The sequence below is a fragment of the Mesoplodon densirostris genome, chromosome 11, assembly GCF_025265405.1.
Source record: "Mesoplodon densirostris isolate mMesDen1 chromosome 11, mMesDen1 primary haplotype, whole genome shotgun sequence".
Lineage (NCBI taxonomy): Eukaryota > Metazoa > Chordata > Mammalia > Artiodactyla > Ziphiidae > Mesoplodon > Mesoplodon densirostris.
This window is the reverse complement of record NC_082671.1, coordinates 60232337-60259623: the sequence shown is the minus strand read 5'-3', so window position 1 is coordinate 60259623 and position 27287 is coordinate 60232337. Positions and strand designations below refer to the sequence as shown.

General features: G+C 55.4%; 1 protein-coding gene across 1 annotated transcript in view; it reads left to right on the top strand.

Moving 5' to 3' along the window:
- The window catches only part of SHANK3 (SH3 and multiple ankyrin repeat domains 3), a 48602-nt gene that overhangs the window by 7525 nt on the left and 13790 nt on the right, over nt 1-27287 (top strand). Inside the window, exons 10-20 of the mRNA XM_060112793.1 lie at nt 4218-4491; nt 7449-7651; nt 8767-8880; nt 14882-14957; nt 15151-15233; nt 15689-15813; nt 15913-16045; nt 16973-17053; nt 21113-21136; nt 24795-24925; nt 25548-25632. Coding sequence (XP_059968776.1) covers nt 4218-4491; nt 7449-7651; nt 8767-8880; nt 14882-14957; nt 15151-15233; nt 15689-15813; nt 15913-16045; nt 16973-17053; nt 21113-21136; nt 24795-24925; nt 25548-25632 — 1329 coding nt within the window. The remainder of the gene's footprint in view (nt 1-4217; nt 4492-7448; nt 7652-8766; nt 8881-14881; nt 14958-15150; nt 15234-15688; nt 15814-15912; nt 16046-16972; nt 17054-21112; nt 21137-24794; nt 24926-25547; nt 25633-27287) is intronic.

Genomic DNA, 27287 nt, shown 5'->3' with positions numbered 1-27287 from the left:
TGGGACCTCTGTGCCTCAGTTCCTTTCAGTAAAATATGGTTATTTGCAACTCCTTCCCCCTCTGACCTCACGTGGGATTCGATTCCGTGGGTCTGGACTCTGGCAGGTGGCATTGAGGGTGGGGGCCAGCCCACGGTCCAGGCTGAGAGTCAGGCAGGCCTCAGCTGCCCCTCTTCTTTGGACAGACATGCTAGGGCTCCTGGGGTCACCATTATCTCAGCTTTCTGTCTGCCTGATCCAGAGTGAGCTCACCCGGCTGGGGTTAGGCATTTGTCGCTGAGCTGAGAGGTCCATATCAGTTAGTCCCACTGTGGGCATCAGCTCTGCTGGTCATGTACCCTTACCTGCTCAGGTGTCACACATACACTCAGAAGACACAGCCAGATGTTCATGAGTATTTATGATAAACCCTGTTATTTTAATTCACTGTTTTAACAACACCCCAGTGAGTGATTGTTGTTAGTCCATTTTTACAAAGGAGGAAACTGAGGCACAGAAGGGTTAATGGCAAAGCCTGTCTTCAGTCCTGAGCAATCCAGGGATCCATCCTTGTTACCCCACTCCTCTGCACACAGTCCCTCCATGAGTCAGTTGTCATGTCCCACCCCAGCTTGGGGACCTGGGTGGGACCTGCACACAGAGGAGGAGCAGCAGGGAGGCTTTGCCCAGTTATCCTTCCTTTTCCTCAGGCACGAAGCCCACCTGGAGGGATCTGGTAGGCTGAGACCTGTCACCCTTCCTGGGACAGGTCACCTGGAAGCCTCTTGGCAGCCCCACCTTCCCTCTCTAGACTGACCAGCCGGAAGCAGGGATCCTACCTGGGAGCAGCCACCTCTGCTTCCTCACCTGTTGCCTTGGGCTACCTCTGGGTCCACCGGCTCTCCCACCCTCTCTTGTGTGTACACTTTCAAGTATACTTCTCACTGACTTCCTATCCCAGAGTGCTTTTGAAGAGTGCCCTAGGGAAGTGCTTCTCACTTTGCAATGTACATTTGAGTCACCCAGGGGTCTAGTTAAATGTAGATTCTGACTCAGAGGGTCTGGGTGGAGCCTGAGATTCTGCATTTCTAAAAGCTGGAGGTGAGGTCCAAGGCCTACACTTTGCATAACAGGAGTCTAGAATAGGGCTTGGCAAACAATACCCCCAGGCCAGATCCAGCCCACCTCTGTTGTTTTTTAAAATTGAGAATTTAAATTCAGTTAAAATCAGATTCATGTAACATAAAATTAACTCTTTTAAATTGAATAATTCAGTGGTATTTAGTACATTCACAACCAACTCCATTGAATTCCAAAACATTTTCATCCTCCCAAATGGAAACAACATATATATTAAGCAACTATTCCACATTCCCCTCTCCCTCAACCCCTGTCAACTATTAACATACTTTCTGTCTGTATAGATTTACCTATTCTGGATATTTCATTTAAGTGGAATGACCCTTAGTATTTGGTTTCCTTGTTTTCAAGCTTTATCCATATTGTAGTATGTATCACTACTTCATTCCTTTTTATGGCTGAATAATATTCCATTGTTTGTATATGTGACATTTTGTTTATCCATTCATCCTTTGATGGACACTTGGGTTGTTTCCACCCTTTGGCTATTGTGAATATTGCTGCTGCAAAGATGTGTGAAATGTATTTGCTTGAATACCTGTTTTCAATTATTTTGGGTGTACACTTAGGAGTGGAATTGCTGGGTCATATGATAATTCTATATTTAATTTTTTGAGGAACTACCAAATTGTTTTTCACCATTTTACATTCCCACCAGCAACGTATGAGGGTTCCAAATTCTTCAGATCCTCACCAACACTTGTTATTATCTTTAAAAGAATTTTTTTTATTAAAAATTTTTTTTTATTATAGCCATTCTAGTCCAAGTGAAGTGGTATCTCTCATTGTGGTTTTGATTTGCATTTCCCTAATGGCTATTGATGCATCTTTTCATGTGCTTATTGGCTGTTTGTACATCTGTTTAGGAGAAATGTCAGGTTCTTTGCTCATTTTTATTTATTTAAAAAATATTTATTTAGTTAGTTATTTCGGCTTTGCCGGGTCTTAGTTGCGGCATGCGGGATCTTTTGGGTGCGGCATGCAGGCTGCTTAGTTGCGGCATGCATCTGGGACCTAGTTCCCCTACCAGGGATAGAACCTGGGCCCCCTGCATTGGGAGCGTGGAGTCTTACCCACTGAACCACGAGGGAAGTCCCTTTGCTTATTTAAAAATTGCTCATAGAATAAGTTAGGAAGTGTTCCTACCTCTTCCATTTTTTTGGAAGAATTTGAGAAGGATTTTGCTAATTCTTCTTTAAATGTTTGGTGGAATTCATTAGTGATGCCATTTCATGCTGGATTTTTCTTTGTTGGGAGATTTGTGATTACTGATCCAATCTCCTTGCTTTTTTTGGATCTGTTTAGATTTTCTATTTCTTCTTGAGTCAGTTTTGGAAATTTATGTTTTTCTAGAATTTGTCCATCTAGATTATCTACTTTGTTGACATACAATTATTCATTGTATTCTCTTACATTTCTTTTTACTTGTATAAGGTTGGTAGTAATACCCCAATTTTCATTTCTGATTTCAGTTATTTGTGTCCCCCTTCTCTTTTTTTTCTTAGTCAGTCTAGCTAAAGGTTTGTCAATTTTGTTGATATTTTCAAAGAAACAACTTTTGGTGTCATTGATTCTCTCTGTATTTCTATTCTCTATTTTGTTTATCTCATGTAAGCTTTATTATTTCCTTCCTCTGCTAGCTTTGGGTTTGGTTTGCTTCTCTTTTTCTAGTTCCTTAAATAGGTTATTGATTTGAGACCTTTATCCCTTTTTAATGTAGGTGCTTACAGCTATAAATTTCCCTTTTAGTACTGCTTTTACTGCATCCCATAAGTTTTGGTATGTTGTATTTTTGTTTTTCTTTTCTCAAAGTGTTTTCAATTTTGCTTATGATTTCTGTTTTGACACAATGATTGTTTAAGAGCGTTGTTTAATTTTTCACGTATTTGGGAATTTTCCAGGTTTTTTTCCTGTTCTTAATTTCTAGCTTCATTCCATTGTCATTGCAGAAGATACTTTGTATGATTTCAGTCTTTTTAAATTTGTTGACACTTTTTTGGTGACCTCATTAATGATCTGTCCCGGAGAATGTTCCATGTGCACTTGAGAATAATGTGTATTCTGCTCTTGTTCTGTGGAGTGTCCTATATATATATATATCTATATATATCTGTTAGGTCTAATTGGTTCAAGTCTTCTATGTTCTTATTGATCTTCTCTCTAGATGTTCTATCCATTATTGAAGGTGGGGTGTTAAAGTCTTAAATATTATTGTAGAACTGTCTATTTCTCCAAAGATATCAGTGTTTGTTTCATATATTTTGATGCTTTGTTGTTTGGTGCATATGTATTAATAATTGTTAATCTATTTGATGAATTGACACTCTTATCAATATATAATGTCCTCTGTCTCTTGTAACACTTTTTATCTTTAAGTCTATTTTGTCTGATGTTAATGTAGCTACTTAGCTCTCTTTTGGTTACTATTTACATGAAATATCTTCCTTTATCCTTTTATTTTAAGCCTACTTGTGTCTTTGGATCTAAAGTGATTCTTTTGTAAATAGTACATAGTTGGATCATGTTTTTAAAATCACCATCTGCTATTTAAATAAAGTTTTATTAGAACTCAGCCACACCCATCTGCCTATACATCATTTGAGGCTGTTTTCATGCCACAGTGGCCGTGCTGTCCTTGCAACAGAGACTGTATGGCTTGCAAAGCCTGAAATGTTTACTATCTGATTCATTACAGATGTTTGCCAACCCCTGGTCTAGAACATCTTTTACAGTTTCTCTGGTTATGGTCAACTGCAAACAGTTCTATACAGTGGTAATCTGGTGAGATTTGTCACATGTGGCTGGTTTTGTCTCTCTGGAAGCCTGTGAAATAGGCAGTTCCAAGACCTCATTTGGCTGACAGGAAGGTCAGGCTTTTACCCCTGAAGGTAGAGGTAGAGGCAGTTTGGTATGTGACCCGCCCGGCATCATAGTTTCAGTCATGGGGTGACCAGCTGTCCTGGTTTGCCTGGGACTGAGGCAGTTCCTGGGACATAGGATTCTACTTTTAAAATCTGGGAATACCAGGCAAACCAGGACAAGTTGGTCACCCTTTCTGGCTGCCCAGAGTCTCACCTGTCCCCCCTACCCCCTCCCAGTACCATTCAGGGAAACCCCCAGCTATGCGAAGCGGCGGCGGCTGGCTGGCCCTAGCGGCCTTGCCTCTCCTCGGCCCCTGCAGCGCTCAGCCAGTGACATCAACCTGAAGGGTGAGGTGCAGCCGGCAGCTTCTCCTGGACCTTCACTGCGAAGCCTCCCCCACCAGCTGCTGCTCCAGCGGCTGCAGGAAGAGAAAGACCGGGACCGGGATGGTGACCAGCAGAGTGACGGCAGTGGCCCCGCAGCAGGCAGGGGCAGCCAGAGTAAGATCAGGTATGTGGGGGCCGGGACCTGAGCCAGGAGGAGCCAGCATTAGGGGGGCAGGGAGAGGCCTGTTGGTGCCTGGCACCTCTGCAGTGATGAGCTGAGACTTTGGGTCGGGGGGGGGTCTCTTTGGATGGGAAAGGGAAGAAGGTGAGGTGCTGTGGCCTGGGGCAGGCTCCCCTGTGCTGATCTCTGGTTGGAGCTGGACTTGTCCCGAAGGCAGTGGGCAGCTGAGGGAGAATGTTGTGGGGAGAGGGTCTGGTCAGACCTGTGGTTTAGAAAGGTTCCTGCAGTGCCAGGGAGGAGGATGAGGGCTGGGATGAGGCAGGGCTGGGGGACGTGTGGCAAGAGGTTAGGGACTGGAGCTTCCTCTCCATGAGGGCTCAAAATCTATAGGTGGACCCTAGCCCTGTTCCCAAGGGGGGAGCCTTCATCCCAAGACTCCCTCTTGGTGTTTCCCCAGCCCCTCTGGCCCTGTATAACCACAGGACCCCATGGTTTCTCTCTTTATCCCTCACCATGAGTGCTGGGACCCTGAGAAGCAAGGACGTCTGAAGGATTTGGCATTCCTAGAACTTAGAGCAAAAAGCCTGGGCGGGAGCCCCACTAGACTCTGTGGGCTGGAGCCCCACTGAGCTGAGCAGTGGGAAGTGGAAGGTAGATACTGGCTCTGCAGACAGATAGACGGGCTCCAGTGCAGTCCTTGCATCTGCCGCCCGTGTGGCCTTGTGCGGATTAGCCAACCACTCTGTGCCTGGCTTTCTCATCAGGAAGGTAGGCTAATCCTACCCAAAAGATTTCCTCTGGGAAGCCTTCTGGAGCCTGGGCAGTGAAGGCTCCCTACTGGGACCCCCTGGCCCACAGCAGCGGCCTGCTGCTGCTGATTAAGGCCTCTCTCCTCCCTGCACCTTGAGGGCAGGAGCTGTCTTTCTCATTTCCCACAGTTGCTCCAGAGCCAGTCACATAGAAGGTGCTCGGCTGACATGTTGATTGAAAGAGTTACATAAACAGCACTTTGTTTTCACAGTGACAGCTGGGCTGAGCAGCGTAGTGTGTATCATATCACTTAACCTTGACTGTGTATGAGGCTGTGCTGTATTTTACAGATGAGGGTCCTAACTCTCAGGTGGGGTAAATGACTTGCCCAAAGTCACAGAGCTGGGAAGCAGCTTAACTAGCCCCCAGGTAGACCTGATTCCCAAACTTCCTAAGCCTGAGCGTTCAGCAGAGGGCTTGGGGTGCAGCAGGAGCTTATAAAAGCCATTTCTTCCTCTGCTGTCGTCCCTGCTCTTACAGCCTCGACCTGTGATGTCTTCTCTGTCTCTGCGTGTTCCTACCCAGACTGCAAGGCTACCTGTCCTGCCCCAAATCACCTCAGTTCTCCCCCAAAACTTTTGCATGGCCCAGTGGCTAAAAGAACAAACTTTGGGATGTTTCAGTTTTGCAGATGGGCTGCTCCTGTGTTGGAGCTGTGTGGAAGCCCTGCTTTCGTGCAGTTTTCGTATATTCGGTCATTTTTTAGCAAACACAAGCTAAGGCCTGCTCTGTGGGGAGAGCAGAATTATTATAACTTTTTTTCCAGCAAACATTTAGTAGGTGCCTAGGGTGCCAGATGTGTGGGGGGCTAAGGCGAAGCAGCAGCTGGCGGGGAGCGATCCAGGTAAGGGAGTCCCCCAGTGAGTGGCCAGGAGGGGGCTGAGGAAGCTTGGTGCACCCTGGAGGGAGAGGGCCTCGGGGAGAGATCATCTTTGGTGGAAGGAGAGAAGGTAGACGTCTGAGTTTGAGCTGCTGTTGTGGGGTGGCGGGTAGAGGTGGCCGAGGTGGCAGTTTCCCCCTGGCTCCCCCTATTGGCAAAGCCTGGCATGAAATGTAGTCGCAGAGCCCCCACCACCATCACAGAGCCGGACAGAGAAGGGTGCATTCGGAGCTGAGAGACAGTAACTTAACAGTTGGCCGGAGGAGAAGGATTAGGATAGTTGAGGTGTAGGGAACAGACTTATGAGCGGCCGGGGCAGGGAAAAGAAGGTCCCCAGCCTTGTTACTGAAGTGTAGCGAATTCTCGTCCCAGAGAGCCTGGCTATCGGCGGAGAACGTGCACCTGGTCGGCCTAGGTGCCAGGGAGCCAGTGCAGGCCATTGAGCAGGGCAGAGGCGTAGGGCCGAGGCCTCAGGCTCGGTGCCCAGATCGGGGGAGTGGTCCGGGCAAGGCGGTCAGCCTGGAGAGGGCATGAACATCCGAGGCAGATGTCCAGGAGGAGAAGACCCAGGTCGGGAGGGGGATTCTGGCGCCCAGCACACGCAGCGGTCAGGGAGTGAGGAGGCCAAGGCCCGAGCTGGAGGGTGCGGGGGCGGACCCGCTGGGGGAGCCCCTCCTGGCGGCGAGGCGAACCTTCACGGAGGCGCTTCCCTCCTGTCCGAAGCCTCCAGTCCCTCCGCAGCTCCCACCCGGCCGGTCCCGCCTCCCCCTTCCCCGCGCTCCTCCGTCGGACTGGCCCCTCCGCCACCTTCCCCTCTGGGCACCGTAGTCCCCCTCGGCCCCTCGGCCTCTCCCGCGTCGGGGCCGCGGCGACCGGGCCGCAGGGGGGAGAGGAGGGAGCCCGGCCCGCCGCCCGCAGAGGGAGGAGCCGGGCCGCGGAGGAGGCGGGGCGCGCGGAGCGGCCGTGGCATGGAGCGAGCCCGGCGCGCCCGGGAGCGCAGCCCCGCGGCCCCGGAGCCCTGAGCGGGCGCGGCTCGTGCGCTGGCGGGAGCGGGCCGGGCGCGGCGGCGCGGCCCATGGAGCGGCCCCGGGCCGGGCCCCCGGCGGGCGGGCGGGCGGCCGCGGCGGGCGGCGGGCGGCGGGCGCTGCGGCGGCGGCTGCGGTGAGGCCGGCGGCGGGGCCGGGCCGGGCGCCATGGAGGCCCCGGGCGCCGGCTTCGCGTGCCCGCTGCCCCCCGGCATCGCGTCCGTCACCTACGTGTTCGTCTACAGCCCGAGCGGTCCCGGCGGCCCCGGCGGCCCCGGCCCCGCGCCCGGCCCTGGCCCGGCGCCCCCCGCGGCCCCCGCGCCGCCGCCCCGGGGCCCGAAGCGGAAACTTTACAGCGCTGTCCCCGGCCGCAAGTTCATCGCCGTGAAGGCGCACAGCCCGCAGGGCGAGGGCGAGATCCCGCTGCACCGCGGCGAGGCCGTGAAGGGTGAGGGGGCGCGGGGGGCGCGGTCGCGGGGGGCGCGGCGCAGGGCCTCCGGAGGTTCGCGGGCGCCACTCTGGGGTGCCCGGCCCGGCTTCCCGGCGGCCGTGGAGGGGCTGATGCCATTTTGGGGCGTCTGTCATTAGGGGTGTCCCTGGGAACTCTGAGTCGCCGTGGTCATTATGGGATGCATCTGCCACTGGGGATTCCTTGTGTCACTGTGAAGGGCTCTGTCAGGGAGGGGTGTCTGTCTTTATGGGGTTCCTGTCGTGGGTCCCTCTCCATCCTCTGTCATTTTGGGTTTTCCGTGTCACAACAGAAGCTCCTCTCGTCATGGGGGTGTTTCTGTGTCATGCTCGGGGCTGGTGGTGGTGGGGTTCTCTGTGTTCGTAGGACCTTATCCTATTACAGAGCTTCCTTGAATTATGGGGTTCCTGTGTCACTTCTGGGACTTTCTTCATTGGAAACGCTTGTGATATGTGGGAATTCTCTGCCATTCTGGGGGTATCTGTGACAGTTAATGTGGGTGTCTGTGATGAGGGGGTCCTGTGCCATGACAAGCTCCTTTCATTACGAGAGTCTCTGTCATCACTGGGGTCCTCACCTCATGAGTGATCTCTGTACGTGGAGCCTCAGAAAGACACAGTTGCGAGGGTCAGCTCTCCATGGCCCATCACGTGGCCTAATCCCCTGGCCACAGCACAGTGACCCTGAGCTCTTGGCAGTGACCCCTGGGGTGGGCGACAGAGCAAGGTTGGTTGAAGAGGTGGGAGGCGAGGGGTCAGCTGGGAGGGCGGGAGTAGGATTGTGGCCCCTGCCTCTGCCTCCTGTCCCCCCCTCGAGTGTGTCCATCTGTGCGTCTCTCTGTCCCCCACATGCCCATCCTGTGCTGTGCCCATCTGTTCTTTTCTGTTTTCTGTGTGGATCCCAAAATTTTCCCAGGGAAAAAGACAGGAGGATGAAGGAAGGGCCGGGAAGAGAAGGAGAGAGAGGTGAAGGGTGGGTGGGCAGAACCTGAGCCTGAGGCGGTGGAGGTGGAGTTGGTGGTGGTGGTGGGAGAGGTGTGGCCCTCTGGCCGCCCTCCTCCGCCCTGACAGCCCGTCTGGCTTCTGTCCCCCCAGTGCTCAGCATTGGGGAGGGCGGTTTTTGGGAGGGGACCGTGAAAGGCCGCACGGGCTGGTTCCCGGCTGACTGCGTGGAGGAGGTGCAGATGAGACAGTATGACGCGCGGCACGGTGAGTGACCCCTGCGTCCCCTGGGTGGCTGGCCCCTGAGGGTGCCGCCCCTTCCAGCTTCCTGCTGGTCTTGCTTGGAGGCAGATCCTCACTGTATACACAGAGAAAAGACTAGAACGAATTCAAACACACGTTCGAAGTAGGTGCAAACTCGTGTACATGACAGACACAGCGCGCGTTCACCCCATACTTACTTACCAACACACACGTGTGCATCTGGATCCTGGACAGCTGTGGAGACACAGGTGACGTGCACGCCCGTGGGACGCACACGTGTGAACGTGCCCCGGTCTGTGATCCCACATGCAGCTCTCTGTGACCACAGCACTTCCCAGACATGGTTCTCACCGAAATGCTGGGTGCTTGGAGTGTGTGATTGCTGTGTGGCTGGCAGACAAGTAAAGAGGTCAGTATGAGAAAAGAGGCATCTTTCCAAAGTGGACAGATTGTCCAAGTGGGCAGTGCAGGGAGGCCTAGACCAGCCAAAAGGAAATGAGGCCAGTTGGGCCCAGAGGGGCTGTCATGGGTGCCCTGGGGCCAGGATGGTCTGAGGGCAGCAGGTGGGGGATCGCTGCATCCTTAGCCTGCAGGAAGGACGTGAGGGCAAAGGCTGTGGCTCCGGGGGCTGGTGAGCAACCTCGGTCCGACCCTGCTCACCACCTGAACCTCCAGGAAGGACCCCTCTGGGAGTTGGGATCTGAGGTCCTGCCAGTGGAAAGGAGCGGCTGGTCCTTTCAAGACCCCAGCCAGGGCTGACTGCGCCCCCAGGAGGCCCCTTGACCCGCAGGTATTATTTCTGGCCCCGAGAGCTGGTGGGACGAGGGAGCCCCCTCCTGAGGGGTGGCTAGTGGTGGTCACTAGTGGTGTGTCCGGGCCCAGGGTGCACACCTCTGTCTTCCTGCACATGAAGGGCTCAGACCCAGGGTTGCTGTGCTCCCTTATCCTGGGTTGCGAGTTTCCCCAGGGGAGCCCACCCCTGTGTGGCCTGGACTCCTACCCTGGGTGGAGCGTGGCAGAGCCCAAGGAAGCAGGAGTGTGGCCGCTGATCCACTCCTGAGCAGGAGCCTTTACTTTTTTTTTGTTTAAGTTTTACTTATTTATTTATTTTTATTGGAGTATAATTGCCTCACAATGGAGCCTTTACTCTCATACCTGGCTGTTCACGCCGCCTCACCCTGATGGCTCTCCTTGCGGCTGGGAGCCTGGGAGGGACACGACATCCTGTGTTCTGCCCATCGTGGGCAGGTGGGGTGGTATGTTGAGGTGGGGAATGGTTTCGGAAGTTTGGGCTCTGGTGCCAACTGGACAGGAGCGGGGAGGGGAAGGAGGGGCCTCCAGACCTGCGTAGGGAGTGGGTCCTGTGCACCCCTATAGGGTGGGCAGTGAAGGTTCTGGTCTGAGAACTCTGTGGGTCCAGGGGCAGTTGGAGCTGAGTCTGAAGCTGGCGAGGAAGGAAGGGAGGTCTGGACTGGCGTTGGAATTTGAGAACAGCCCATGTTTGTTAGGTGTTTGACGTGTGCTGGCCCCTGTGCTGGGAGCTGGGCTCACAGGGGCGGGCTCTCTGCCCAGCGAGGAGCAGGCGTGCATGCTGCACGGCTGTGATGGGCGTGAGCACAGGGGCCTCCCTGGGTTGGTCTGAAGGAGCCAGGGGGCCTTTAAAGCAGAGGTGGTGTTTGAGCTAAGCCTTGAATGATTGCTAGGACCATCTAGGTGGTCAGCATGATGGGGGTGGGGGCAGAGCCTGTTGGCCAGAGCACAGCATGGCCTTCTAGACATACACGTGCTGGCACCCAGTGTGCTCCAAGCAGTGTCAGGATGCCTGGCTGGGTTTTAAGCTCTTTCATATCTAAGAATTCACTGCCTCGTCCCAGCATGCCTGGGAGGTGGGGACAGTTGTTGTTAGTTTATCTCTAGGAGGGTTCTGTTCCACAGCCCAAGGAGCAGAGTCTTGTTTGCAGTGTAGGCGGTGGGCTGCAGGGTCTGTGCTGTAGCTGCCACGCTTCATGGGCTCTGGCTGAGTAAACCTGTGTGTTGAGGGGAGGGTGGCAGGGCTGGAGTGGGGAGCGTGAGGGCTGCTCATGTGTCCTGGGACCAGGGGCTAAAGTTTGTGGCGGTGTCGCAGGAGGAGTCTGGGGGGCGCTGTCCTGATTGTGCTGGTCATTTAGGATTAGGGTGATGGCCCAGACAGGGCAAAGCAGGGAGATGGAGACGGGGTGGGCAGGGCTGGACTGGAGTCATAGAGAAGGGAGAGGACACAGAGCAACCTGTTGAAGGAGCTATAGGCCTCCAGGCAACTGTGCGGCTCCTGGACAGGGGTGGCTCAGGGGTTTGTCATCTGAAAGTGTCAGAAGGTAGCTGGGAGCGTTTCATGGATGGGCAGGGAGACGGGCCCGCAGGGGCTGCCTGCTGGGAGGGGGTGGGAGTAACCTCTGTCCTCACCTGCAGGCCCGGCCGCCAGCTGCTCTGGGCAGTCTCTGGTTTGGGACCCAGGGGCTGAGTTCTGCCAGAGGCGAGAGGGCAGCCCAGGAACAGGAACCTGCTTCCAACAGGCCCAGATCCAAAGAAAGATCTGTTTCTGAGACTGGAGCAGGGACAGAGAGGGACTTAGAGGCCAAGGAGGGGATACTGCCAACACGTGTGGGCCAGGCCGATGCCCAGGGTCAGCAGAGAGCAAGGCTCCCACGGCACCCATCTGGGTGAAAGGAGCAGTTGCAAGCAGGGAGAGTTGAGCTGTGAGGGGAGGGAGTGGGGAGGCGGCTCTGGGTATCCTGGAGGCTGGTATAGAACACCAAAGCTATGGCTCTGGCTGGCATCCTCCCTCCTCCCCCTTTCTTTCCAGTACTGGGGGTGGGGGGGGCATGCTGTGTGTTTTCATTTGAGCTAGCTTTTACGTGTCTGATTATAAAACTGGAAAATGAATTTGCGTTATGTAATAATTTGTCTTTGGTTGATAAATATAAAAATAGGAGTCCAGTGATCTGCGGAGGGTCTTTTTTGGGGGAGGGGTCCATCTGCAGGCAGGCCCTGTGAACATTTCCGAAGTTGGGTCAGCGTGGAGAAAGAAGGGTGTGGTGGAGGTGAGGAGAGGTCTGGGCCCTACCTGAGCAGTGCCGAGGCCTGGCCTGCTCTGGCTTTGGGGACGGCAGGGTGGTGGGTGCAGGTGTGCTGCAGAGGGAGGAGAGGGTGTGAGCACTGGGGACGGTGCCAGTGAGATAAAACTATAGGCCATCAGAACCCAGGGGGCCTCCAAGGTGAATTTTCCTACTTTATAAGGGGAGGGCCAAAAGGGACTGTCGAACATACTGAGAATCACACAAGTTAGTGGCAGGGTTCTGAAATCCAGATCAATACTTTTCCTGATATCTGTGTCTTCTGATGTTAACAGGAGCTCTTCTTTCCATCCAGCCACTGCTCCATCTACTCTTTTTTTAAAATTTTTAAATTTTTGGCTGCATTGGGTCTTCGTTGCCGCGCGCAGACTTTCTCTAGTCGCGGCGAGCAGGGGCTACTCTTTGTTGAGGTGCATGGGCTTCTCGTTGCGGTGGCTTCTCTTGTTGCGGAGCGTGGGCTCTAGGCATGTGGGCTTCAGTAGTTGCAGCATGTGAGCTCAGTAGTTGCGGTACATGGGCTCTAGGGCACGCAGGCTTCAGTAGTGTGGCTCGCGGGCTCAAGAGCACAGGCTCAGTAGTTGTGGCGCATGGGCTTAGTTGCTCTGCAGCATGTGGGATCTTCCCGGGCCAGGGATTGAACCTGTGTCCCCTGCCTTGGCAGGTGGATTCTTAACCACTGCGCCACCAGGGAAGTCCCTCTGTCTACTCTTTTTTTTTTTTTTTTAAATTAATTAATTAATTTAGTTTTGGCTGTGCTGGGTCTTTGTTGCGGCTCACGGGCTTTCTCCAGTTGAAGCGAGCGGGGACCACTCTTCGTTGCGGTGCGCGGGCTTCTCGTCGGTGTCTTCTCTTGTTGTGGAGCATAGGCTCTAGGCGTGCGGGCTTCAGTAGTTGTGATTCGCGGGCTCCAGAGCTCAGGCTCAGTAGTTGTGGCGCACGGGCTTAGTTGCTCCGCGGCATGTGGGATCTTCCCAGACCAGGGATCGAACCCGTGTCCTCTGCATTGGCACGTGGATTCTTAACCACTGTGCCACCAGGGAAGTCCCCTCTGTCTACTCTTACATCCATCTATGCTTTCACTCACCCACCCATCCTGTCATCCATCTACTCATCCATCAACCCACCTAGCAGATCCAGTCCACCCATCCCCTCCTTCCATCCATCCCCCCACCCCCTACCCTGCTCTCTTTCCCTCCATCCACTTATATATACATTTACCTTTTGATCCATCCTTCTTTCTGTCTCTTGTTCCATCCATCCTTCCATCCATCCCCCCACCCAGCCAGTTGTCCACCTGTCTGTCCTTCCAGTTGGCATTTGGAACGCCTGTTATGTGCCAGGTGCTGTGCTCGGTGCTAGGATCACAGAAATAACTGCGACGTGGTCCTTACCCACAGGAGCTTACAGTTAGTGGTGGAGACAGTCGTCAGAATCATAGGTCCCCTCTCGGGCCTCCTTTCCTGCTCTCTCTCCTGCTCCCTCTGCCCCAGCTGCCCAGGCTGCTTACTGTCCCTTGAACACCCTGAGGTGATACCTGCCATGTGACTTTGCCCTGAGTGCCCCCACTCCCAGGAAGCCCTTTACCCACACAGAGGGCTGCTCCCTTTCGTCCTCGTGCCTTTGTTCACCTCTCCCTTCCTGGGGAGGCTTTCACGTGACCACCTAGAATTGCAGTGCCCCGAATGGCTTCCTTTTTTCTTACCGCTTACCAGCATTCCACACGTTCTGTGTGTACCTGTTTCTCGTCTCCTCTCTCTCTTCAGCTGTACAGTTTAGCCTGTAAACTCCACAGGGTAGGGGGGCTTCGTTCTGTCTCTGCTCCATTCTTGGAGCCTGGTACGTAGTAGGAGCTCAGTACGTACTTGTTGAATGAATAAATAGATCTTGAGGAATGCTAAGCTGGTAGAGAAGGGGGGAGGAGCTGAGGGGTGAAATTTGAGGTGGTGGTGGAGCTGGAGACAGAGGTGCTGGGGGCTGGGGGCCAGGAGTGGGTGCGAGGGTACCAGAGAATCCAGTGTACGTGTACAGGCAGCTGGAGAAGTAAGCCTGGAGTAGGGAGGGTAGTGACTGGAGGTGCGGACTGAAACCTGCAGGCTTGCAGGACATCAGCGAGGCTGAGGGTGGGGCAGCTCTGCAGTGGCTGTGAGGGACTCTGAGATCAAGAGTACAGATGGGGGTAAAGCTCTGTGGGATGCAGTGACAGCAGGATAGGGGGACCCAGCCCCCCATACGTGGACCCCTCCCTGCCCATGCAGAGGTGGGGTCTGGAGCAAAGGACCCCATAAGGATGAGCATCCCTGTGGTGAGGGGTACGTTGAAGACACAGGGCCACCTCAGTGCCAGTTCACAGGGGCATGTAGCGTGACACTTGCGCATGGCTGTGGGACATGCACACACAGACGTGCACACGTATGAGCACAGCACCTGCACATAACTGCAGGTCACACACAGAGACACGCCTGTATGAACACAGCACTCACACATAACTCCAGGCCACACGTGTGTGTGCGCACACCTTCTCTGCCCTTAGTTTCGGGGCTTGCTGACTCGCTCTGTGCTTGCCCTGGCCCTGTCTGGTCTGCTGTATGCAGCCACTCAGGAGAAAGATGAGCCACAGCTCCTGCCCCTGTCTGAATCCTGACCCCTAGAGGCAAAAGTTCTTGCATGGTCCCCTCAGCCTTCTCACCTAGGACCGCTGGGCCCAGGACCCCAGGATTTGGACCCTCACTTCCACGTGGGCACTACCAGGCCAGGGGTGTGTGCGTGCGCGTGCGTGCGCTGCGTGTGCGTGCGTGCGCGTGTGCGTGAGGCTGGTGACCGGCGTGGTTCAGGGGGCGGTTCACGCCACTTGGAGGATGAGACCCTCCGTCAGCTCCTGAACCTCCCCTCAGAAACCCGGGAGGACCGGACGAAGCGACTTTTCCGCCACTACACGGTGGGCTCCTATGACAGCCTCTCTGCACACAGGTACAGGTGGGACAGGTGGGCAGGCGGGCGAGGGTGGGCACGCGTGCGATGGAGCGTCAGATATGGAGGGAGGCCTCCCGGGTGAGTGCAAGGACAGCTCCCAGGGTGGGCTGTGCCCGTGCCCGTGGGATCCTGTCTGGGGCACGTGCTTTCCCGGCAGGGTTCTCCTCACCTTTCTGTTTTCCTCTGTCAGCGATTATGTCATTGACGACAAGGTGGCTGTCCTGCAGAAACGGGACCACGAGGGCTTTGGTTTTGTGCTCCGCGGGGCCAAAGGTAACGGAGGGGGGTACCCAGCTGGCAAGGGCTGCGCACCACTCGGGGTGTCTTCTGTGTCCTGCCTCGGCTCCTCTGCTCTCCTCCTGCCGCGCCCCTGCCCCCCTTTCTTCTCCCCCACCCGCTTCCTCTCTCCCTGCTGTGACTCTGTATTCTTGGTTTGGGATGTTGGTAGGAGGCAGCGGGTCCTTTCCCTCATTGGTTCCCAGGATCTCTGCTGTGCGTGTCTAATGGAGCGGGGGCCTTTCTGGTGGGGTGAGTGGCGGGGGCGAGGGGGGGGGCGTCTCTCAGAGGGGTGTGTCCTGGATTCCCGGGCTGGCTCTTCTCGCGCTGGCCAGCCCCCGCCTGCTGCCCCCGGGCCCAGGTCGCTCGTGGGAGGTTGCTGTGTGGCAGCCACCTCCACCTGGACCCTGCTGGCAGGACGCCGTCCTCATCGCCTTCTCCCCATCCCACAGCAGAGACCCCCATCGAGGAGTTCACGCCCACGCCGGCCTTCCCCGCGCTTCAGTATCTCGAGTCGGTGGACGTGGAGGGCGTGGCCTGGAGGGCCGGGCTGCGCACGGGGGACTTCCTAATCGAGGTGAGGCTCGTCCTTCCCTGTGCGGCCCCGTGGGGTGCTGGCCTCCGTCCGAGCCCCAGGAGGACTCACCTGGATGGCCCCCGGCCCTGACTGTCCCAGGTGAATGGAGTGAACGTGGTGAAGGTCGGGCACAAGCAGGTGGTGGCTCTGATCCGCCAGGGCGGGAACCGCCTCGTCATGAAGGTGGTGTCAGTGACAAGGAAGCCTGAAGAAGATGGGGCTCGGCGCAGAGGTGAGGGCTCGGGCTTCGGACCTCTGTGCCCCGTGTCCCTGCTCTGTCCCCTGACCTTAGACCTTTGACCCCAGGCCCATGCTCCTCTTATTACCCCCGGCCCCAGACTGCTGACTGCTGACGTCAGAGGGCTGAACCTAGGCGAACGCCCACGTGCGCCGCCTGGGTGCCAATCCCCGATGTTAGTCAGCCAACCCTCTCCCGGCCTCTGACCCCAGGTTGCCCTCCTAAGATCCCTGCCCCCTCCTTCCCGGCGCCCCCCAGCCCCTGGCATGGAAGAGCCCTCCTTCCCGACGCTGCCAGCAGCTGCCTGGAGGCCGGGGTTGCCATAGCAACTGTGAGGTTGACGCTGCCGCTGCCGCTTATTGTCGGAGGGAAGGGGGAGGCGGCACCTGAGGGAAGAGGAAAAGCGTCTTCTCCCCGCGCCAACGTCGCGGCACAGCCTGGGCCCAGGAGGCTTTGCTGGCTGGGTCTAGCCCAGCCCAGGCCCTGGCTTGGCTGACCACACCCTGGTCCCCCGAGGGGCAGCGGCCTCCAGGCCTGGTGGGTGGGGGGCCCTGGAGCAGCAGGAGCCCGGCCTGCCGGGAGACCCCTCCCAGCCCCCACCCCATGACTCTGCCCTCGAAGCCTTCCACGTGGGCCCTCGGGCTGAGGCTGGCCAGCGCTGTGACCTCCCTGGGGCCCTCGACCACCGCCTGAGGCCCTGGCTGCCCTGGCCCAGCCCAGCCTTCAGCACCCCCTGAGCTCCCAGCGCCATGAAGAAGTTTGCATCCAGCCGCAGCCTGAACAAGATCCTGGCGCAGTGTGACTCGTCCTCCCGGGAGTACGAGGAGATCCAAGCGGTGGAGCGCAGGTGGCACCTGCACCTGGCCACGCCGCGCTGCCTGCTGCTGGACAGGAGGTCCAAGGCCTCCCTCTTCTTTGCAGCCCCGCCGCCCCCTAAGAGGGCCCCCAGTACCACGCTGACCCTGCGCTCCAAGTCCATGACGGCGGAGCTTGAGGAGCTTGGTGAGTGGCAGCGCAGGCGGTGGGCAGATAGCCCAGGGTGGGGGGCCAGGTCAGGGGAGCTGGGCCAAAGCCAGGCAGAGACAGAGCGGAGGGAGGGCGGAGAGGTGGACGTATGGACAGGTTAGAGGTAAATGGGTGGGTGCTGAAGTGGTGGGGGAATTGGGTGTCTGTGGGCTGCAAAAGGAGCCGACATGTGGATGGATCGAGGGCTGAGGGGCAGGGTGACAGGGCTGGGGATAGACAGTGGGACCACCATGTCTGGCGGTGGGGAGTCAGGCCCTGGCTCACCAGTGTGTTTGCATGCGTGTGCACATGCCGCCCCTGGTCCTCCACGCCTCCAGTGCGACTACGCCTTCATTTCATCCATGTGAGAAAAGGGGACCTGACCTTTGCTCCTGGCTCTGCCAGGCACTAGCTAGCTGTGTGGTGTTTGCATTTCCTTTACCCTCTCAGCACCCGTTCACACGTCGGTTACGCAGGGGTCAGTAGAGTGAGCTGCCGACCTCATGGGGCCGTTGTGAACGTTGCTGGTACAGTGATGGGACAGGTCCTCGTAAGTTGCAGGAGGCAAACAAGAGTGTGTTGGGGCTTTGATGGGTATGTGGGGGTCACGATCCCAGGGTGACCACCAGCAGCCTCATCGTGGGTGTGTCTCGATAATATGTGACCGTTAATAGCCTCATCATTGGCATGTTCAGATGTACATGACCATGTCCTGACATACGTGACAGTTAATAATGGTTATGCCCTGACTTACATGACCATGGACGTCTTTATCACGGCATGTCCCAATACACGTGACTGTTAACGTGCTCTGTCCTTCTATAACCTGAACCCAATTCGAGTTCCAGACTTTGCTCTCGTTCCAGCCATAGAAGGACCCCTGACTCTGGTCCTGTGCTGAGCTCTGACCCAGTCGTGGGCACAGGAAGGCCTTGATCCTGGTTCTAGACTGAGCCCCAACCCTGGCTTCAGGCTTGGTTCTGCCCCAGCCATAGAAGGAACCCTTACCTGTCTCCTAAAATTATTTCTGACCTCCCTCATGGACTGATCCCTGACCCTAGTCCTTTGCTGAGCCCTTTCCTTCCAAGCAGGTCCTCTTGACTGCAGTTTAGTTTGGTGTGGAGGACAGCCACCAAGATAGATTAGGCTGATGTGGTCAGGACCTTCTTCCCCATAAATATTCTGAATAAAGTAAAACTCTAAAAATACATAGCCATCTCAAAACAAAAGAAGAGGAATTTCCCAGCTCTGAAAAATGAAGAAAGAAATCAGAGCCAAGGGAGTGAGAGGAAGCAGATGCTCCCATAGTCCATGAGGACTTGGGACCGATACAGACCCTACGGGCAGGGCACTGGGGCTCTGATACCCCACAAAGCCAAGAGATGGGGGAAAGCTCGAGCCAAGCCCAGGACTCGGAATTAACATCAGAAGAACTGGAAACCGTAGAATGCTATGAAAGAGACAAAACAAGGTGTTTAAATACAAAGTTTGAGAGAACTAACAGAACTCATAATGAAAGAACAACACAGTCGGGAGGAAAAATAAGGATAAGCAGATTTAAAAAGGACTCCTAAAGAAATGTTATTGAAACAAAAATATAGTCCCTGAGATTTTAAAAATCCGTGCCTGGGAAACAGTATGGTAGACCCACCTGAAGGAAGAAACTATGAATTAAAAGATAAATCTGAGGAAACTACCCAAAATTCAGCACAGAAAGATAAGGAGATGCAAAATATCAAAGAGTAGATAAAAAATATGGAGGACAACTGAGAAAAATCCCAGCCTAAATAGAGTCCCAGAGGGAAGGAGTAAAAAGATTGGGGAAGAGGCGATATTCGAAGAGTAAATGGCTAAGAATTTTCTAAAATTGAACAAGGACATGAGACTCCAGTTTGCAGGAGTGTAAGTCTGAAGCAATGAAGTAAAAACAAAGCTACCTCTAGACCTGTCACAGTAAAATTTCACAACACCATAGACGAAAAGAAAAATCTTAACTGTCAGAGAATGATGACTTAGAAAGGAACAAGGGTCAGACTGACAGCGGAGGTCTGATCAGCAGATGCTAGAAGACAGCGGAACAGTAACTTCAAAGTCTTGGGTCAAAATGCCTTTCCACCTGGAATTCTATGCCTGCTAACCTCGCTCATTCAAGAGTAAGGCAGAGAAGCTGGCAGACTCTGGGCCCCGGGGTCACAAGGGTACAAGGCTAGCCATGGGGAACTGACCCATTGCACTGATTGAAGATCCAAACTGGTCAATAAACCAATACCAGTGGGCACCTGGGGCTGGCTACACCCCACACCAGGCTCTGGTGGATGGTTCCTGGGAATCTCTTGCCAGAGGCCATCACGTGGCCACGTACAGCTGCATGTTCAGAAGGAGGTGCTTGGGCAGCCTGAGGCCTGCCCTCCAGGGGCCCCGGGACTCTGCGCTGCAGAAACAGAGGATTTGCCTTCTGCTCTCTGGGCTGCTTCTGTGTGCAGAGACCAGTGGATGGAAGAAGAGCCTCCTTCCTTTCTGGCCTGGGCATCCCCTCTGTTGCCTTGTGACAGGGTTGCTCCACAGACCCATGTCTTCCAGAGGGAGGGGGCTCACTCTTGTGGCCCGAGGTCAGCATCCTTTTCACCAGCTTTTCCTGAGCAGAGTCTGGGGGAGGGCAAAGGGACAGCCTACCACAGAGCCTCCATCCACACTGCTGAGTGAGGGGGGTCACAGTTTTTGTTGAACTGGACCCAGGCCCTTCCCGTGGCTCTGTTCAGAGAAGGGCCTGGGCAGCTGGGAGCACAGGAAACCCACTCCTGCCCCTGGACGACAGCTGTCCTGGGAAGCCAGTCCACCTGCCGACCTTCTGTAGACACACCTGGTTTGAGGAAGCCAGGCCAGCATCAGGGTTTTCCCAGGTACCTAAGCGATCATCCCATGATCCAGTGTTTGTGCTTTTACGGGATAGAAATAAGACCCGTGGGTTCGTTGCCAGCATAAACTTGTCAGTTTTATGTCACAATATCGAGGGCTGATAGGGCCCTTTAGTGTCTGTAGTCTATTGAGAAGATGACCTGAACACCTGGGAAGAAAGGAAAATGTGAGGCGACAGAAAAAGCAGGTGGCAAGGATGGGGGCTCACGCAAGGTGGCTCCCTGTGGCTTGGAGGGCCCTGCAGGGGAAAGAGGAAGGGAAGGTATATCCTGGGGGGGCATTGGTGTCCCAGAAAAGGAAGGGCTGAGGTGGCTGGCAGAGATGGCATTGAGAGGAGGGGTTGGATGGGGACTCTCCTCCTGAGAAGGGAGAGAGAGGGGGAAGGAGGAAGGGTGGGACCCCTCCAGTGCCCTTCAGCCCTGGGGCCCCTCACACTCAGCAGGTGCTCATTGCATAGCTCGAACCAAGTACGTGCTGGGGCTGCAGAGGTGGGTGGAGACCCAGGCCAGAGGGGGCCCTGATGGGTCCAAGTCCCTCCTGTTCATCCTCTTTCCCATAAGAAATCTGGAGCTTCTGGGTTCCTTTTTTTTCGAGATGAGAATGTCAGGGCAGGTGCCATGCCAGGGTGTGGTCCCTGACTGGCCTTGGTCTGGAAAACATGCTGACTTGCCTGTTGGAAACACACTGCAGGAATGCTTGTGGGTGGCCACTGCACCATTGGTGGCCTCTGAAATGGGTTTTTATGGGGTTTTGCCTTTTTTCTGAACAAACATTTGACTGAACCAAGTGTGACTTAGTTGTGCGTCCACACAAGTGTGTGCATGTCTGTGTGTGTGTACGTACACAAGCACATGTGAGTGTGTGTGTGTGTGTGTGTGTGCGCGTGCATGCATGCACACAAGCATTGTCCCTGCTTGTGGTTGTTCGCACCTTGAATTTCATGTACTGACTTGGCATTTGGGTCGATTTACCACTCACGATCTGACGAGAGTATAGGCCAGGGGTGGTGGGGGTCTGGGAGATCCTGGCTGTTGGGAGGGTAAGGATGGGCTAGGAGGGGGTGGGAGTGGGGTGTGGGGCCTGGGTGCCAAGGGACAAATCCTGCCTCTCACCCCGTTTACTCTGTTTCTTGATTCCAAGCCTCCATTCGGAGAAGGAAAGGGGGTGAGTCATCTGCTGTGCTCGGGGCCCAGCTTTGCCTGACCCTTGGCTGCGGGAGTGCTTGTGTGCGAGGGGCTCCAGTTTGAGTCAGGGGGTCTGGGAGCCTAGGCTGCACCCTCCTGTTGGCCTTCTCCGTGGTGGGCTGCTGGGGGCACAGTGGAAGGACCTGGGAAGGGTCAGATGGGCCTGGGATGGGGAGTGTGGCCACAGTCCTCGGGGGCTCGAGTGAGCTGGGGGCAGCGGCGTGAGGGCCACGGGGGCTGCCGAGGCAGAGCTGGAAAAGTGTCCCAGTGGAGGCCACGGCTCGTGCTGCAGCCTGGAGCGGAGGGGGGAAGGGTTCAGGAGGCCTAGCTGTGGAGCTCGCTTGGGGACCAGGGTGACCGGGTTGATGGGGGTGGGGTGTCAGGTGCTCAGCCCCAGCCTGTGTTGCTCCTCTCTGCTTGTTTTCTGGGGCTCCTGTGCTTGGTGTGTGGGTTCCGTTTCTGTGCTGATCTGTTACGGGGTCAAGCCTAAGGCTGACACCCTTTAGGTGCAGGAATCTGGGCCCCAGAGCTTTGTGGCCCAGGTTGTTGACTTGACCACCCCTGCCCCTTCGGTCAGACCTCCTGCCCTGGATCCTTTGAAGCTCCTTCCTGTATGTCCAGCCTGGCTACATGAGGCACAGCAGCCAGGCGGGGACAGAGTCTGGGCCTGGGCGCTGAGGTCCAGTGTCTGGTGGGGTCTAGGGCCTGGCCTTTGCCAGCCGGCTCCACCTCACGTGGAGACTGGAGCCTCTTTCTGCTGCACAGGAGTCCGTGCCCAGCAGGGGCCTGAGATGGCTTTGTGGCCCCAGGCTTTGTGTGTTCACTCGTTTGTCTTTGTGCCTGGTGCCCGCCCACCCCTCACTCCAGGATCCACTGGGCCTTCCCTGTGCCAGGGACACACCTGCCCGTCTGTGTGAGCCCAGGTTCCCTGTGTGACCTGCGATCTCACCCTCTGAATTCTCCCATTGCCCTTGCCCCGGTCCCAGGTGAAATGCTTTCCCTTTTCAGGGTCTTTTCAGGTATAAAACAGATGACTAGGTCTCCTCTGGGGACACTTTTCTTCACACCTTTGAGGCAGACACACAAGCTATTTCTGGAATATTTTGGTTCTTTCCTCAGCTCATTAGCGGGGCTCCCAGGGTGCTCTGCTGAGGCCTGTGTGCTTCTTCCAGTTGCAGGGGAAGTGACAGCAATTCGTCGCCCCCGCAGGCCCCTCATCCCTGCTTGGGTCCTGGTTCAAACAGCTGCATCCCCAGCTGCGTCCCTGCCACATAGCGACCCCTGACAGCCAGTATAGTGCCCCAGACCTGGTTCCTAATGGGCTTCATTTCTTTTGTTAAGTATCTAAAGTCATTTATTTAAGAATATATCTTTCTCATTTTGTTGGGGATTGGTGTCAACCTCACCAGCTTGTAGTTTGCAGAATTCTTGATTCTTTTCCTTTTGAAAATAAGTCTCGTCTGGCCTCAGCACCATTGCCCCATGGCCAACAATATTCGCTTTGCTAATAACTTGATGTGCACACTGCTTTGGGTCTCTGAGATTGAGTGCTTCTGGACCTAGAGACGCAGCCTCTAAATCCACAGCTCGGGTGAGCGTGCGCCCCGTGTGTCCCACGGAAATATCTTCTCTCTGCTCATGTCTTTATGTCTGTGGTTTCCGGATAATCTGGTTGTTAAGTCTGATCTCTTATCGGATCTGTGATCTGGGGCAACTTATCTCTCTCAGAGCTTCAGATTCTTCTTGGGTAAAATGGGGGCAATAGCGATCCCTTCTGCCTGTGGTGGTTGCAGCATGAGAGGGGCCGCATAAACCTCTTCTAACTCTGGAAATCCCCACGGACTTAGCAAATGGTGATCATGGTGATTTCAGCTTCCAAAGGGAAATTACTCACCTCATTACAGAAGCAAACAGGAAGGCCCCTCTAACAGCCCGCCCCTGTCTGCACCTGGTGGCGCTGGGAGCTGTGCACAGGCCAAGCGAGCTGGTTTGCAGATGGAGCGTGTTTTGCTGGTGACTCGTAGCATTTGTTGAACTCTCTTGTGTTTGGGTACCAGGCTGGATGCGCAGGGCATGCTGGCAAAGGTATTTGCCCTCTTCTCCTGCCAGCCCATGTGCTATTCAGGGAGGTGAGGCGCACAGACATGAAGAATTGTAGCCAGTGTGTCTTCAGTGCTTGTGTTGAGCCAGGCACAGCTGTAGCACTTCTGCCGTATGTGCTCATTCTCACAACAGACACTGAAGCAGGTACCTTTTTTAATGCCTGTTATCAGATCAGGAAATCAAGTCACAAAGAGATTAGGTCAGGACAGTCAGTATACAGGATGGGTCTGGGCTGGGTCGGGTACTGTACATCTCAGAGGAATTTATTTCCTTCCCCACAGCAATTGCTGAGCAGTGCTGGGAGGAGGTGTCAAGGCTGACCACAATTCTCCAAGGGGGGCACTTGGGGCATAAAAGGACTAAGTGTAACCAGATGCGTGGTCCTCTCTGGTTGGCACAGCTCCTAAGAGTCTGGAAGGGCTCAGGGATTTGGAGGCTGAGTGATGGCTGGGCTGCAGTGGGGCTCCTGGATGAGAGGGGCAGTGTGGCAGCCAGGTGGACATGGGAGCTGCCCCCAGCCCCTGCTGTGTCCCGTGTGCTGGCCCTAAGTGGGCCCTCCCCAGTCATCAGTCCACAGCTGATAGTTTTCAGACACAAGTGTTTAACAAAATTTCCAAGTTGCTTGGTAATCAAAAACACCACTTTCAAAAACATTAAATAGCTTTAAGAAAAACAAGCAAACAAAGCTTTTCTTTTATAACAGATTTGAAAAGAGCGCCGCCCGAGGGCACCTGGTTCAGGCCTCAGCCCTGGGCTTGTCCTTCCCCCTCCTGGCTTCTGGGGCTGCTTTCTAAAGGGCCGGTGGAAGCCCCCGCAGCACTGCCCCTCGCAATATCCTCTTCTCTGCACCCCCCACCCTTGGTGGGGCTGCTTTTCGGGGGTTGTAGATTCTGTGGCCTCCTGATCTGCATACAGCTATTTCTTAGGTCTCTAGCCTCCTGCAGTGAGCCCCCGCCCTGCCCCCCATGGTTCTTGGTTTATACACATTCTTTGTGGGCAGACCCTGCCCCCCGTGGTTCTTGGTTTATACACATTCTCTGTGGGCAGCTCCTGTACATCAGGGTCTGTTCTGGGGCTACAGCTTATCTTTTGGTGCAGTGGCGGTAACAGACAGGCGAGTAATGCCATGTGCTAAGGAGAAGAGTGAAAGGGCAAAGGGAAATGGGGAAATTCAGGAGGTCTCTGGGCTGTAAACAGTCCCGCCCCCTGCCTGGTTCTCTCCGTAATGGTCAGCCGGGCTTTTCCTGGTGGGGTTTGTGGGGTCCCCTGGAGCCTCCCTGAGGACGGAGGGGCCAGGCTGGAGCAGTGTCTGGGTTCTGGTGTGTGAGGGGCTTGGATGGGATACAAGTTATGGGGCCTCTTGTCTTGGTTCTGGATTGTGTGCCTTGGGGAGTGAGGGGCTGAGGTGGGCGGGGCCCCAGTGGCCTCTGTCAGCAGCCCCAGGAGGACCAGCCAGGATGCGTGAGTGGGGCTGCAGAGGGCTGTAGCGGGTTCAAGGTCCCTGTGGCTGAGACGGCACCTCCTTGGCTGTGCAGAGAAGCTGGACGAGATCCTGGCAGCCGCCACGGAGCCGGCGCTGAGGCCAGACATCGCGGATGCTGACTCGAGAGCTGCCACCGTCAAACAGCGGCCCACCAGTCGGAGGATCACCCCTGCTGAGATCAGCGTAAGCCAGCCTGGCAGCTGGGGCACGGGGTCAGAGTGCCATGTCCCCTACTGGGTGTTTGTGCATTTTGGAGGGCGAGGGTCCATCATTTGGACTCCACTCTCCAGGGGTGGGGGTGAAGGACCCCATAGCGTCTCCCGAAGACACCTGGGGCCATCAGCCCTCAGAACAGCCACAGTCCAGCTCGTGCTGAGCTCTCACTCTTCTGGCGCCTCCCGCCTTAGGCAGGTTCTGTGCCACCTAGAGCAAGGACCCCAGCCACGCTGAGGCCACAACATGGTGTCGCTGTCCCCCCGCCCACTCCTCTCACTTGGCACCTTCTGGGCTGCTCCCCCAGCCTCACCTCAGCCATACCCAGGACCCCTGACTTCTCTGGCCCGTCTGCATCACCCCTGCCCAGTGCTGCCTATGCCTGTGGGCCCACAGCCATGCCCCTGTTCCTTGGAGGCAGGGCCTGGGCCTGGCTTCTGGGTCAGACACCATGGGAATTAGCACTGTTGGAATTAGCACACGCGGTGTCTGATCTCAGGCTTAGGAGGAGGATGGGTGGGGCTGGATGGGCAGCTGGGGACCCCAGTGCTCTGGAACCTCCATATACCCCCGCCCCCTCCAACTCTCACAGTCACTGTTTGAGCGCCAGGGCCTCCCAGGCCCAGAGAAGCTGCCAGGCTCCCTGCGGAAGGGGATTCCACGGACCAAGTCTGTAGGTATGGCTGGGCTGGGAGCTGCATGGGGCTGGAGGACTGGGGCGGGGGCTGGAGTGCGTGCGGGGCTGGAGGACCCTGTCTCTCCCCACCCTTCGACTGAGGTTTCCGGTTTCTCTCTGAGTCCTGCCTCTCCCTGGCCCCAACCCAGGAATCTCATTTTTTTGTGGACGTATATGGGGGGGGCGGTGTCAGTCCTTCCCCCAACCCAGAGATACTTTGCTGAAAGATACCCTTGAAGCTTCTCGCCATCTGTCACCCCCTGCCAGCGGGCACCCCCGTCTGTACTTCCCACAGACGCCAGCATCCCCATCCCTGGGTCTTCCATATCCTACCTGGCTGTGCCCCCTGCAGCCCGAGTACCTGTCACTTTTCTGATGCTAAGCTACCCTCCCCTTGAATCTGCCCTCTCCCCTCCCCCTGGCACCCCAGTTATTGCTCTGTATCTCTCCTCTCCTTCACAGCCAGTTTTCTCCAGCAGTCACCCATACTTGCTGTCTCCCATTCCCTGCCTGCCTCTCGGCCTTTTAGGGAATTGTCCATACCTGAAACTGAAATTGTTCTTGCCAGCATCACCAGTGGTTTCCAGGGCGTTCCTCCCAGTGGACACATTTGATTTTGCTGCTCCCTTCTCCATGAAACTTTCCTACCCAGGGCTTCTAGGACAACACTTACTGGTTTTCCCCTCAGTTCTCAGGCTGGACCTGTTCAGTCCCCGTCGTTCCCCTGCAAGATGTGGGTCCTTCTCAAGGCTATGTCCTTAGCCTCTTTGCCTTCTGCACCTGTCTCCTTGGGGCCTCATCACATCTCACCCTTGGCCATCTCCTCTCTTGTTGACCCCAGACTGGGTCATCTAATAAGCCCCACCCACTGCTCCTCCCTCTAGGCATCTAGTGCCCCCTTACCTGCCCCCCTGTCCATCCATCCACCTACAGACATGTCCAGTTTTCTGTCCATCTGTTCACCCACTGACCTTTCCACTTGTGCATCCATTTGTCCCTGTGTACCCCACCGCTCTGTGTTCTACACACACTGGTTCATTTAATACTTACAGTAACCTGCTGAGGTAACACTATCAGTACCTCTGGATTATAGATGAGAAAACCGAGGCAAAGAGGTAAAATGACTTGCCCAAGGTCACACAGCTGCCTTACCTGTCTTCTATTCACTCATCTGGCCAATCAGTTTCCGCAAACCCAATCCCTCATTCACCCCACGACCCCTGCTGATTGATGCACACTCTAGGCTGATGCTGGGCAGGGTCTGGGGGCTCAGTTGGAGGAGATGACACGTCTGCAGACAGCTCAGCTCAGCAGTTACATGGTGGGTGCAAAAGCACATTTACTAGGGAGCACCAACCATGCTTGGGTGTCAAGAAAGGCCAGGCATGTGTGTGTGCATGCGTTTGGGCTCAGACATGCAGGATGAGTGGGGGTTTCTGAGAGATAATGGCATGAATTGCTGACAGCAGTGGTCCTTCAGAGACGGCTGTGGGTCAGTTCTGTAGGTAGGAGGGTGGGGGAGAGGACACATGAGACTGCAGCTACTTTGGAGCCAAGAGGCACTCCCCCGTCACCTCCCTGGCCTAAGCCCTGGGCATCCTCTGTGGTTTCCTCCTTATTCTCTGCCTCCCTGGACAAATTAGGGATGGCCGGCTT